This window comes from Salarias fasciatus, chromosome 19 (genome assembly GCF_902148845.1).
Source record: "Salarias fasciatus chromosome 19, fSalaFa1.1, whole genome shotgun sequence".
NCBI classification, from domain to species: Eukaryota; Metazoa; Chordata; class Actinopteri; order Blenniiformes; family Blenniidae; genus Salarias; species Salarias fasciatus.
In genome coordinates, this window is record NC_043763.1 from 7018312 (window position 1) to 7032850 (window position 14539).

A 14539-nucleotide genomic window follows, 5' to 3' on the forward strand; every position below is an offset into this window, starting at 1 on the left:
GCATAAACCACTTGAATTATGTTTGGTTGAAGTTGCAAAATTGGCCTTGAACTCATCAAAATGCACAATCACACTGGGACCATTCAAATGTGTATGTAACAATCAACCTCATTTGATTTCTATTCAAATCACAGCACAGACAGTCTCTCACTCCTCGTCATTTTATGATCATTTCCCATCAGATTTCTTATGGACAGCCTTATGTGAGAACAACCCATAATTTATTTTCTTTAATCTTACCCTTCATTTAGACAAGACAGAGTTCAAACACATAATCATCTGTGTGACACTGTCAGCGTTAAACACGGTGTTCCACAGGGCTCAGTGTTAGGTCCTCTCCCTTTCAGTCTGACCTTCTCCTCGTTGTTAATATCTTTTTGCAATAATTTCACTGCTACGCTGATGATATGCGATTCTGTGTGTCCAGCAAACTTTACTCTGCTCTGCTCCTCAGAACGCTCACCTTTTCAATGGAAGAAGTAAATTCACAAATGGCATCAAAATACTCTCAGCTCAACACAAATGAAACAGAAGATATTAAAACCTGAAGTCATGGATTGAGCTGCGAGAGCACTCTCTTCAGTCGCATTTACCAATCGATGCTCACCCAGCTTTAACACGTGGTCACATTAACTCTAACTCAGTGAGTTAACCGATCAACAACTTCTAAACATTTAAAGCTCTGATCTCTATTGATATGCTTCCAAATTGTCACACTATTGGAAAAAGTAATAATCTGTGCACTGAAAGACAAACTTTCGATTGTGAAAGGTTAATGTATGAGGAGTGCGAACAGTATATGTGAGGAATAAGACGAGGTTAATACAGTGAGGGAACTCATCAAAGCTTTTGTGGCATGAGACCCGTCCAACATGGATGAGAAGTAATCAACGGTACTCGTGTGTGGAGGATCCTGCTCGAGGAAGGCTGACAACTCTCATCTTCTTATTCTGTCCATTCCATGACAGAAAGAAGGGGGATTATTTTCTTTCAAGTGCAAATGAGAATGTGGACTTAATCCACTGAGAGATGGACTCGGGAGCGGGTCACGAGAAGCTCCGATACGTCTTTATTTTCAAGCAAGGCTTTGAGGAAAGGAGGAAAAAAAACCTCGCTGAGTGCAATTACGACCTGAAACATCTGAAGCGCGAGCTGCGTTTCATGCGTTTTTGATCAAAGCTTGGAGTGCGGCAGGTAGCTCTGAGCCCAGAGCCGAGCGGAGGAAGGAGGCAAAGAGGAAGAACACTGAGTCACGCTGCAGGTCAAGTTATGGGTTATCGTTTTCCCTGACAAAGACCAGGCCTGTGCTGACCCCGCTGTTATTGTCTCAGTCTTACAAATGCTTACATCACACAAAGCAATTTAAAAAGTCCCTGTGAGACCAAAATTGGAGGTATTTTGAGGTCTAATGAGCTGCAGCCGCTATGCGGGCCTCGGAAACCTGCAGAGTGGAATTTATACCATTTTAGATCAGTGCAGTGCAGCTTATTAATGAACAAACAATGAAACAATACGCGTGTGTCTGCATAGCTTTTAAAATGATAAGGGGGTGCCAGAGAGGATGCAGTGGACGATTTGGGACTTTCTGAAAAGAAATCATAATTGTGAGGACGTATGTTAAAGTTGGACTGTTATTCCCTTTGACTAAAATTAAAAGCATCTAACTACCAGCACAACCACTGTTCTGCTTCTTATGGATCCCGGCTTTCATCAGCAATAACTTCTCCTCCAACATTCAACCCAAAACACTGAAAATCCACCTTTCTGGCCTGGTTCTCACCCATATTTGGCAAATGCTTATAAATAGCTACAGACGTCTGGTCTATGAATGTTTCTGCTCGGAGGGGCCTAATGAGTCAGACTGCTGTCCATTCACAAAAAAGAACGGCACATGGATGTAGGGATGCGCACGTGAAGGATGAGGAAGGATGAAGGGAGGGGAAAATAGAGACGCGGCGGCAAGAGAAGGAGAGAGGAAAGAGGGGGAGGAGGCGGTGTGTGTGTGTGTGTGTGTGTGTGTGTGATGGAGAGCAAGGATAAATCAGGGAGTGCAGGGAGATCAAGGGAGGAAAGAGATGACCCATTCAGGGGGCATGATTCAGCAGGAGGACCAAAAATAGAGCCATTATTAGCCAGCCAGTCGTGCAAAGGGGAGTCATAATTCTTCCCCCCATCTTGGCAGTGGCAGCATTACTCAGCATTTAGATGAACACGGCCTGGCACACACACACACTCGCTCTCTCATTTCAAACAAAGCACTCGTCCCTGATCCCAACCCCCCCGCCCCAAATAAAGCCGCTCTACTATGTGAAGTGGGCGGGCAACAATTTCATCAATAATAATAACAATTATGTGTGCGAATCTAGCAGCGTTGTTAAGTTTATTGGAGAATGGCGGATAATTGGCAACACAGGAAAAGAGCATCTTTCAGAGATTATTATTATGTGATTATTGCTGCTTTTATTGGTTGATTTACAAGTGTTATCGAGCAATCCGATCCACAAATGCTTTTTCTTTCTCTAAACAGATTCTCTATTTCCAAAGCTTCAATATCTTCATGATCTGAGTCAATGCCGTGAGTTCAGAACTGATGAAGCGCTTTGTTAGAATAGTGTTTTTCTACTTATTTCTACAAATTAGCAAAGCTACAACTGTACTTTTAGCATTGATTAGCAGACATTGTGTCTGCCATCTGTTTTTTCAAGCTTCTGGTTGGATTTTTTGACTTATTTATGCTTCATATACATAAACAGATGCAAGCAAGTGGCGATCTAAATGAAGGAAGTTTAATTTGAGACTATTTTTCAACTAATGCCGAAATTAAGAAGCGATCTTTGAGGCAGCGTTGTCGGTGGCGGTGATCAATGAGGCAGATAAACATCTCAAGGTGTCACACAGATGCTCTTCATCACTGTTTATTCATCACTGGCCCACTGTTACTGTAAGCTTCCAGGAGGTGAAGATAAATACAGATGCAGAATATAGACCGAGGATTCTGTCGTTCTGCAGGAAACACGGAGCATAAATGAGCTTTTAACAGTTGGTTGTCAGCCGGTTTGGGAGAGAAGCTAATGAAACATAACATCTTTGTGCTGCTTAGTGGAAACGCTATTTGTGTTGACGGAAACAAAACCGATGATTAAAGAAATAAATGGTGGTTTTTAATATTTAACCACTATTACCCAATAAACAGATAACTGTTGCATGAAAGCGATGTCACACTTTAGAGGTCATGAAGTTGTGTTGTTGTGATTATCTAGCTGAGAAAATGCTACGCAGACATTAAGACAACTTAATGGTGTTTAATAAGTAGTCGCATCGGTATCAACAAGTAGCGAAAGGTTAATGCTCGTCCTTCAAAAAAGTGGCATCAGTGCATCTCGATTTATGAGCACTAAAAAAATCAGACTGCACACAGCTCAACTCACACACTCAGGTTTTTCACATCTCTTTAAAGGAGTGTTCCTTGGTTTGCCGTGTTAGCTTTGTGTGCAAGATAAGCAAGCCGTTTTGTACCATTCAAAAAAGAAACACAAATGGCTTTTTCAAATAAAGTGACACTGCACGGACGTCCTTGACACGATCGGCTAAAAAGCGTCCGCGCATACAGATGAAGCTCGGTTCACGGAGTACAATGTAACGGAGGAGGTAATATATTCAACGTGAATCTCCACCGGCGAATCTCTCGCTCGCAAACAAACAACCACAACTGAGCCGGGGCAGGCTGATTAACGTTAGACACAAAGACAGTGATTCAACCACTCTGTCTCTGTTAGGACCGCTCCATCTATCAGGGCCGGTGTGTACGCTAACATAGACGTTCGGTTCGGGGTGGGGGGTTCTTGAGTGACACGTCGTTAAGAGTCTTTCACCCAGATTGGATTTATCACGGTAACGGAAATGCAGCGGTTTGTTTTTTTTTTTTTGCAGGAAGGCTTTTAAGGATATGTAAATGACGTGCAGTTGGGTGGGGGGGGGAAGACGGATCGGTGGACTCCATTACGGGCGCTATCACAAGCAAGGCAGACAGAAACAATAAAGAAATGAATAGAAAAACAGCCAATGACAGAGTGGAGCCGGGGAGTCGTTACTCAAAGTTACTAAACCGCCGCTTGATGGTTTGTGAGAGTTCAGAAAGTGTCCAGGGTCCAACGTGATGGATGGCTGGAGCGGAAGCAGCATTAGCAACAAATAAAACAGCCCCGTAATGGAAGAATTGTGGTCATTTTATCCCCAACTGCTCCTCATCTCTGGATCAAGGGCATTCTCAACGACGCTTCTAATGGTCGACTCTTCGTGAAAGTCACACCGTCCGCTTAAATGATGGCCCGTGCGCTCGGTAATGGAGGCTCCCCTCTGCTTCGGCTCCTGGAGGCACGCTGAAAAACATCTGCACGTCACCCCGCTCTTAACCTCACCCTTCACCGCAACAAATTAGCTTCCTGTCGGCGAGATCGATCACTGGCCTACGCAACGAAAGCTAACGATAGCGACGGCGGGCGGCGCGGGCGTCCGTGGACTGCAACCTTCTGGACGGAGGGGGGGACGTCGGGCAGGAGGTCTGAGAAAGCGGCGCAGTCGTAAATTAGCGAGCGAGGGCGGGGAAAGCACTCTCAACAATGAGGTGCGTCAGCAGCGTGGCCTCTCTCAATCAGAGGAGTGTGTTGGTGGAGGTGGAGAAACTCCATCCATTGTTATTGAATCTGGGGGAGCTCCAGCGCCCCTAGTGTTCCCTTTGGATATTACAAGGTGATGCCATTGGGCACGGTGGTGTCTCAGATGGGTTTTCACTCAGTCCAAAAACACGTGATTGAAGGAGAGACTGTGAGCGCTGGGAGCATCAACCAGGACCAAACAAAGCTATGGCAGTAGAAAATATTTCCTGTGCAATAAAGCTAAAATTTTTGCTGGTATACGACTCGGAACACCCAATAAGAAAAGCGCTTTATTGCAACGTCTCAGTTTTTATCCATCAGATTAATGTGTGCAGTCTGGACCTGTTGACTTCAAATTCACTCAGGAGCATTTTGGACATTCTGAACAGTTTGACAGAACAGGAATAGTCTACATCTTACTTTATATTTTCCTTGAACAAAAGTAGTGTAAGTTTTGTGAGAAGAAACCAACTTCAGTTCTGGTCCGAGAGGCCTGTTTGTGTTGAGTTTTGCATGTTCTCTCTGCATGCGTGTCTTTCAGTGTTTGTCCTGTGGTTAGTCCAGGGTGTAACCTGTCTTTTGAAAAATAACTGATACAAAAAGATGAATGGATGGATGGGAATGTCGCATTTAAAAGAAAATCACTACACTTTAATCAGTGCAACAACAACTCAAATAAAGTATTGTAAGCCAAAGTTTTTTAAGTTATCCTTATTTCCAATGCAGTCATTACAGACTAACTGAGCTGATGAAGCTCACTGAGTGCAATCATTAAAACAAGCACCCAAGTGAGAGGAACTTCAATCGGTATATTAAAGTTAACATGTGATAAAATCAGTTTGCTATTGTTATGAGGAGCTGAATCAGTAGTTATTGTAGTGAGAGTGCAGAGACAGAAAGAGACAGACAGACAGAGCCACAAGGTGAAGGCAGCCTTTCTTTTTTCCTTCTTATCGCTCCATCAGGTCTGGAGTTTCGGTGGTGGTGAGAGTGGAGGGGCACGCCACAGTGTGCAGCAGGTCTCAGTAGAGTTACCGGCTGTCATTGTTTTATAAAAATGGAAATAAAACCCAAATCTGAACCTAACTTCAACAGCAAGTGGAGGATTTTTATGGCAATAAAATAACTGACAATGCTACAATGGCATTGTGGTTTCGCACTAATTTGTTGTGTTCAGTTAAGCTTGTTACTGCAAATTGTCATTCGTCTTCACCACCCATTCCATTATCTTCCATTATCATCTTGAGAGTATCTACGTCCTGCAGCTGGCAGGTTCCACCTTTCTATTTTGGTCATCATATATGAAATGAAAAATAAGACTCCCTCATCTTTGTTGCAACACTTTTTTTTTCTGTTGTTTTGTTGATTTGAAGTTATTCAGTCGAAGAAATAATCATCACAGTCAATGTTTTCAAGAATCCTTAAGAAGATTACTTCCTTCCAAATGATGTTTGGGAGATCCATCAAGAAGAAACTTGACTAGGTGGCAAATGAATGAAAGAATTGATTGGAGGAACAGATTAAAAAACTGTTTTTTTTTCCCCAAGAGCACCAGGTGCATCACATATTGGAACAAAATGTAAAAAAATAAAATCCGAGTTGCACGTTTTTGATTGATTGCACAAACTGTAATGTTTCAAAATGTTCTGATAAATTGTTAAAGATTTTAAATGAGTCAAGACATTCTAAATGTTATATTATTTCATAAGATCAGTTTATATTTTGGTATTGTAAAAAAGCAAAAACTAAAAACTGAGGAAAAAGTTACATTTTTAATGATATTTGTTATTTAGAAGCTCCTTTATGTGATTTCTGAAAAGAAACCATGAACAGTATTGAAATAAATACTGAAATAAAAACAGAGTCCTATGATACTTATCGCTCAAATGTGACTTTCACTTACTGTACATTTGGGCCCAGTTTACACAACAATGTTTTGAGCGAAAATGCATCGTTCTTGTATTGTTTCAGAAAGGTTTTCAAAAAGTTTTCAAAAGTTGCATTTTCTGAGGCTCTGGCCACCATTATTATGTAAACAGGGCTACTTATACAACCACTTTCCCCAATATCATCAATGTAATTGCTGTGGCGAATGCCACATAAATGAAAAACAGAAGGTCCTGAAAACTGGTCAATATTCATTATCTCTGCTCTAAACTCACTGCTCGCTTCATTCATAAACTGACCTTTAACCAAGTTCATACTTGGTCATTTTTTTTGGGTTTCCAATAGGTGAGTAATTGCTCATTACTGAAAGGCCCCGGACAACTGCGAGCCGCCTCGGGACAGCTTGTATTCGTCATTCACGTTACCTGGGGTCTGCTGGGGAGTCCAGTCAATGCTGCAGGTGGAGGGGAGGCAGAACTGGATCCCTGAAAACATAGGGGGAGTTGGGGGGGAGCATTCAGAAGAGCGGGCACAGTCGCCCAGACACACAGTCCAATCTGTTCACATTACAGAAGAAACACTGGATCCAGGGAGGCACTGCAGACTAGAGGAACCATCGGGAACGGCGAGATCTCAAACTTCTTTCTTTGGAATTTTTTTTTTTTTTTTTTTTTTAAATTGGCACATTTAGTCAGTTTCACAGAGCTGAGATTGGTTAATTGAGAAGTTTCCTGAAATGCTCAATTTTCAGGTTTGTCTTTGAAATGCACAACCTGACACAGCTGTTCCAAAATGACTTAAAGGTACATATAATATCGTCAACACCAGTAAATAAAGAGGTAAACAACTGAAACTCTTGACAAAGGTAAACAAACACTGGAAGCACTTCAGTGTCACGTGTTGTCCCTTCAAGCAACTCTACAGGAAATGAGAAGTCTTGAACGATATTGCATTTTAACATTCACTTTTAAAAGCAGATGTGAACATCTGTATCTGTGAATAAATGAATCTGACCTGTTTCAGCACCATTAGTGGTCTGAGCAGTGTGCTCACGACACGACTCCTAACTGATCAGATCGATGCTTGATCTCTCTGTCTGTTAGTCATTCAGCGGTTCTCAACTGGTGGTTCATAACCCACTTTTGGAACTCGGGCCTTTGCCTGTGATAGTGCCTCATAATGCGAGTTGACAACAACCATTTCACACTATAGAAGACCCAGACAATGTTTTAACATGTGCTAATTTAGCATGTAGACACACAGGTATGATACATTTGCTATTTATTATTACATGGAGGACAAAGGAGGAAAAGAAGGTGTGTGTTTGTGCAGCAGAGTACCGCCACATGAAAGGATGGAGCCATCAAAACTGAAGCTGGCTTTTGAAACTACATTGATAGAGATCAGGTTGATGTTATATTTGAGGGATCTGTTGAAAAAACGCATTTTTTACTGAGGTAATAAGGTCAGATTTTAATTAAAATCCAGCTAATTATGTATAAAATAGTTTATTTCACTCACTCCAACATCATTTGCTGCTCATTTTGATGTTTATCAACCATCTTTTTTTTTTTCAGATTGGATCTTACTTTAATTCAATAAATTTTGTAAGCTGAGCACTTTTCACAAAGTCAGACCAGTTCAGAACCACCGTCTTAAATTAAGTGTAAAAGACAAAGCAGAAGCATGAGCACCTCCTCTAATGTGTGTTTTAAAGTGCTGCTGGCCGACGAGAACCATAATGATCACCACAGTCACAGTCGTTGCGGAAAATGTTTCAGCACTTTTTCCAACTGGCCTCATTCGGGCTTCATTTTAATAATAATAAAAAAAAAAATGAATAAAGAAAATCTTAAGCAGTCTGTGTGAATAAATGTAAGGTTTTTTTTTTGTTACACAGGCAAATGTAATGTAAAAATATATGACAGTTGGGTAATTCATCATATTTATCAGCATCTCTCCTTCCCATTATGAGACACTATGGAATTATATGTCATGAATATACACAATAAAATCAATACAAAAGGTTAAACTGTGTGCTACTTGAAGATAACAGCTCTGCAAAGTTAAACATGGCGGACGCTCTGAGAATAACAGAGTTGTGGATTCTTACGTCGGTAAAATGAGCAAAATGAAAACCACAATGCAGCCTAATTAACTTCCCAAGCCTCTGAAAACCTTTCAGATTCAGCTAATTTAGCAAACTTTCAGAAAGTGCTCTGCACATATTCCATTCAAGACAACACACGGGGAAAATCTTTTTCTGGCAGCTCATTGATGTTCGGCTGAAAGACTCTTTTTGTTCCAGTGCACTTTATTAGAGCACAGACTTGTGCGGGCGAATCCATATAGAGCCCGTTAATTGGACAGATAGCACAGATATAACTTGCGATTCGCCGGCCTTTTTAGCCTCTTACTGCTGGTAACAGAATTCTGCGTCTCCGGTGGGTTGTAGGATGTCTCTGATTGCACTGAATATCAAAATGAAAACCATGAACAGAACCAAATACATACATACAGGGAGGCACGGTATATGAAATGCACAAAATATTCCATCTGTCATGCACTGTTACAACAGTATTGTCATCATTCAATGTCACATATATTGAAAAAATATCCACACTTTGATGTACATTTCTTTTTCTTTCTTTTTTTTTTATATACTATAGGGACACAATTCAACATGTCACTTGTGTCCCAGTGGAGTACATTCTCAGTCTTTGATTCCTGAGCGTTAACATGATCTCTGACAGTAAAAAATACAGTATCATCCCTCATCACAGGCTGTTCTCTTCACAGTCAGTTTATCAGACACATTTTATATTTCTTTATATTCATATTCTTAGATATATTTACCAGCAAAGATGTGTGTGTGTGTGTGGGTATGTGTGCTAGTGTGTTTGACAGATATGTGGATAACAGGTTGTAGTTTGTTCGAACAGGCTACATACGGTAAATGTCCTGCTTGGTAATCATATTTTTTCAGTGTGTGCAAATAATGAGTTGCTTTTCCGACAAATTACAGTTGTATGCAAAAGTTACACGAGGAAAGTATTTGTTCCTATCGATTTGCTACGATGTGAATTAAACTTTTGCTATAGTTACTGCTTAATTTTTTTTGTTTATTTAGGTTAAAATGGTTTAAATACGTTCAAATCTGAAAGTAACTTTTAGTTGCCCAAACTTTTACACACAACTGCAACGCTACAATATTCAAGCTCCATCGAAGATTGTGCAAACATCATTCCACAGTATCACGTCCATAGTCTTTTAAACAGTCCTTGCAACAGCTCACATAGTAAACAGTATATGTCTTTATAGTTATATGATAACTGCCAAGATTTACTTCACTCTTCTTTCAGAGTGACGAATCATAGAGTTCAAATACGAGACACGAAACAGAAAGTTCGCCAGCAACGATTGTCGAGGCTTTGTACGCATTAGACCGTCTTGTCCAGTTCTTTACCAGTGAGTTCAATGATTTATGCCAGCACACTGAAATAAGTAGATATTGTCCTGGAAGATAATTCACATCAGTGGTGGCAGCGATTTCAGAGAAGTTCACTCTGCTTTCAGTCGCTGTTTATTTAAGCACTTTAGTTCGGAGTGTTCATTACATTCCCGCTGTGTTTTCCCGTCCATAAAACAAGGTTGTGCTGCTATAGATGCAGTCTGTCTTCGTGGAATAGTGCTGCCGTGTGTGCAGAGGGAAGTCCTTGCTCAAATGCCAACGACCACATGACATTTAGATCTGCACGTTTTCTCTACAGTGAACTGGCAGCTACAAACCGAGAGTTCTGAATATATTTTGGGCTACATTTTGTCTGCTGAGGATGAGGTATGATCTCACAGAGTGAGAGACACATATGTGATTTCTGCACTGTTGTACTCGTATCTACCGCTCCACAGTTCCACACTGGCACTTCTGCGGACTGAGTACCGCCTGTGGCCCCTCTTCTGCCACCTGTACCACAGGAAGGCCTCCTCGCTCGATGATCTGTCCAGACTACTTCTGGTGTCGTCGTCGTCGGGTCCCACTGTGTCCTGGGACGCATCGATGCACTCCAGTGTCTCTACGATTATGTCCTGTGACTCCATGTGTGCCAGTTCCACTGAAGGCAGACTTTGGAGGTCAGGGGGTGGTGATGGATCTGGACTTGGAAGAGGAGAATCTGGGGCTGGACTTGTGGGTTCAACATCTATTTCCAAGGAGGTATCAGGGGATACTGAACTCGGTGGAGATATTGTGACGGTCACCTGCGGGAACGTGGCTTCATGTAAATCTGGCGTTGCGGTTCGAGGCATGTGGGCCAAGCGATATTCCATTGCTGGATCCAAACAGACCAACTCTGGTGACTGTGAAGGGTCCAATGGGTTCATAGAGGCAGGGTCAACAGTAGGCAGGGGTGAACTCTGACCTTCTGGTTGGTACATTGGTGGGTCTAAATCCTCAGCATTCGATGAGGAATCAACACTCAGGTCAAAAGGCTCGGGCTCCGGATCCATGAAAACCGAGTCCAGGTCATCTTGATCAAGAGAGGTCAACATGACTAAGTCAAAGTGGACAAGGTCAGCATGGTATATAGGGGTGGTATCGAGTGGTTCTGGTAACGGTGGCCACTCGGACTCCTGAGACTCTGGTTCAGTGTTTGGCTGGGTTTCATGTGAAGTGGAAGCAAAGGTGGCGGCCGTGTTTTCTTCAAGGGGAGGGTCTGAATGATTATCGGGAAAGGTGACAATGGGATCTGGACTCGTGTCGCTGTCGGCTGGACTAGCAGGAGAATCTGTGTCAAAATACTCTGATACTACAATTGATGGACACACAATATCAGTCACTTGATTAGGCGGTGTAACACTATCAAGTTCAGTTATGGGTTCCTCGCAGACTGACACTGGGCTTTGGCTGTTGGGACTGGGCTGAGACTCTACAGGTAATTCTGAGGGCTCCGGATCTACATCCGTTGGGTCTGAGGGCGCTTTATCCTCCGTTGCTGAATATGGCAAAGATACAGGATCAGAACTTTTGGGGGATGTCTCTGGATTTTCCACAGTGAGAGGATCATTGGACTCTGAATCTGACTGTTCGTCATCCTGTTCCTCTGGTGGAGAGACAGTCAGTACAGGGACTGGAAACGGGAGCTGTATCTTATCTCTTTCAATTCGTTCGGAGTCTGGGGATTTGATGTCATCAGGGTGAAATGGTTCAGCATGTGAATGGGATTCATTAGCTTGGCCTGTATTTATTAGCTGTGGAACAATTTCTCGTTCCATCGTTGATGAATCCCGAGAGCTCTCAACAGCTATGTCTGATGAAAGTGGCAATGTACTTTCAGTGGTGGTGGCTGGTTCATTAGAGCCACTCTCAGAGGTGCTGGCAATTTCATGGTCTGGCAGGTCTGGATCTGGTTCAGGTTTGGATTTTGGGTCAGGTTTAATTGCGGCAGGAACATCACTGGTGTCAAGCAGCTCCGGTTGGGTGACTCTAACAGTACCAGGAAGTATTGGATCTAAAGAAAGTGGTATGGCACTCTCCACATACATTGACTGCGGACAAGCAAGAATGCTCGGATCCATTGAGAGCTGTTTGGGCAGACTTCGACGAGCCCCTTTCTTTTCATCCTTCTCTTCTGGACAATTAACAGCTGCATCAGCTGTGCTTTGCCTGACCAAGACTTTGCTTCTGGCCTGAGTGCCCACAGACACTTTGGATACCTGGGGTTTCTTCTCTCTCGCTCCCCCAGTACCTCTATCGATTGTCGAGGTTCCAGAAGTTCCTGCCCCTGGACCTGCTCCTTCCCCGGGGGGCCCTGGTTTTGTTCCTGTTCCTGTCTCAACCCCTCCACCTAAACCCAACCCAGCTCCGGTTGCCGTGCTCCCAGCCTGGGGAGACCAAGTGTTGTAATGCTGTGTGAAAGTGTTGAAGTTACTGTTGAAAGCACGGAGCTCTTTACAGAGATCCCTCCTGAGTTCGGCCAGCTCTCGACGCATGGCCGAAACCTCTTCTTTCCACTGCATGCTGATGGCTGCAGCCAGCGTGGCCGACTCTTTGATACTGGCCTGGATGGCTTTTGGGGACGGGCGTTCTGCAGCACTAGATCTCGGAGATCTGAACAGGCTCGGAGAAACAGGTGGTCCAGACAAAGGCTTGGCTGTAGCCCCCATGGCCTCCTGGTGGTAAAGCCTGTCTCTTCTTATGGGACAGCCTAGATCGTCATGAGTCAAAGGGGCCGTGTCTGCCAGATCCTCACTTATACTGGTCTGGTCGGGTAAACAAGAGTCTTCCTGCACATAATTTCTGTCTGGAAGACAAATGTAAATATGTATCTGTGATAAGGCCACAGGTGTGAGCAGCTGGAGAGAATGTGCTTTTTATTGCCACAAAGCAGTAACATCAAGTCATGCATTGAATGCCATGAGTCAAAAAGAGATAATAGCTGAAAACTACAGCAGTTGACTGCTAACCTTATGATTATTGTTCAATTAGCACAAAAGCGTACCATCGATTATTATTGGATGAAATCATTCTGGAGGTTCAATCTCTGTAATGACGTTACAATTGGCAAATTGGCTCAGTAGTGAGAAAATACTCCCATTTTGACTCATTTCCATGAATGGTTTACACTGCCTTCTCGCCCTTAATTTTTTTTTAGCATGCATTCTTCACATCTTTTCAATGCACAAAGCTGAAATTGCTTGCTTTCCAAACACATCACAGGGAATAGACAATGTATCTCATAAATGAGGTGTTGGTAGCAGTCCCAGCATGCCCTTCTGCTTTCAGCTGAGGTAAGGAAATGTGAACTTTGTGCAGTGAAAAGAGGCAAAGATGAGCAAAGCTTTGGAACCTTCTCCCATCAATCAGGAAGTACAGTATGAACCCTATTGAAAAATGTGAGGTCCAGTACGACCGTTTGAGTCACAGCACGACAAAATCCATCACACACCAACCTCTGCATCCTAGAAATGCAAAGACACTTGGGTTTACAGAGAAAGCAGTGTAAGCAAACATTTACGGGTATGACAAATTGATCATAAGCACATCTCCAGATGTCCACACCTCTAACTCTCCCTATTATCCTCCAACTGATGCTGTTGGTTCGTGTATCTGTGTGGGAGGAGGTGGAATCCACTCAGACTTCTTGTCCGGGCGGTTTTTCTTCTTTTCTTCCCACATTTCTTCATCTGCACAAAGAGGTTATCCTTTCCTCCGTGAATCCAGCAATGACGGGAATTGTTGAAACCAGCAGCAGCTCACAATTCTTATAGGTATCAAGGCTCAGTGTCATAAATAAATGCACGTGTCGTCGGCTGAGTAGCTTTAGATTTATTGTAGCACAGACGCATATTGGCTGTGTCTGACTAACCAGTGTGACAGTTCAGTTATCAGTGTCATTGTTGCCAGATTTACATTATTTATTACCAAAGTCACAACACAATTGTCTCCAACTCTGTAACAGGATCTCATTGTGTGTAAACTTGAACTTCGCGATGCGGCAAGAATAATTTAGGGAAGATATTTGTTCAGCAAACAAATCTTCAATCTGTGACATTTCAGCTGGACAGAACATACTCTGCATACGCTCACTGTGCAATTCTTTGCTTGATTTGACATCAGGCTGTATGCTCATTGTGGCACCGTAAAGAAAGTCAGTTTTCCAAAATGTAGTGGAGAGGAAAAAAAAAAAAAGAAGCCGGGTACTCGTTCTGAACTGATTTGTGTTTTCGGACATTATCTGTGAGTGATTTTCAATAGGGTTCATAGCTTTACTCTCTGATGCATCCAGTGGATGAGCAGATGAAGCACTGTATCCAGAATACAGTCGGATGAACTGGCACAGCTCACAAGTGTACAGTAATCATACCTCCATCAAAAATGGAAACATACAGGAGTGATTCATGCAGATACGAAGCTGTCTCACAGCAAAACCACTTTAAAGGACTTGTCCTCTTTTTTAACTTTTAACAGACATCAATGCCAAATGTAATCTTTGGGTGTG

The 14539-nt window shown here is 42.7% G+C and overlaps 1 protein-coding gene across 1 annotated transcript in view; it reads right to left on the reverse strand.

Moving 5' to 3' along the window:
- Positions 1–14539, reverse strand: part of dlgap2a (discs, large (Drosophila) homolog-associated protein 2a) — a 184742-nt gene that overhangs the window by 17629 nt on the left and 152574 nt on the right. Inside the window, exon 10 of the mRNA XM_030116185.1 lies at positions 6968–7027. Within this exon, the coding sequence (XP_029972045.1) occupies positions 6968–7027 (60 nt within the window). The remainder of the gene's footprint in view (positions 1–6967; positions 7028–14539) is intronic.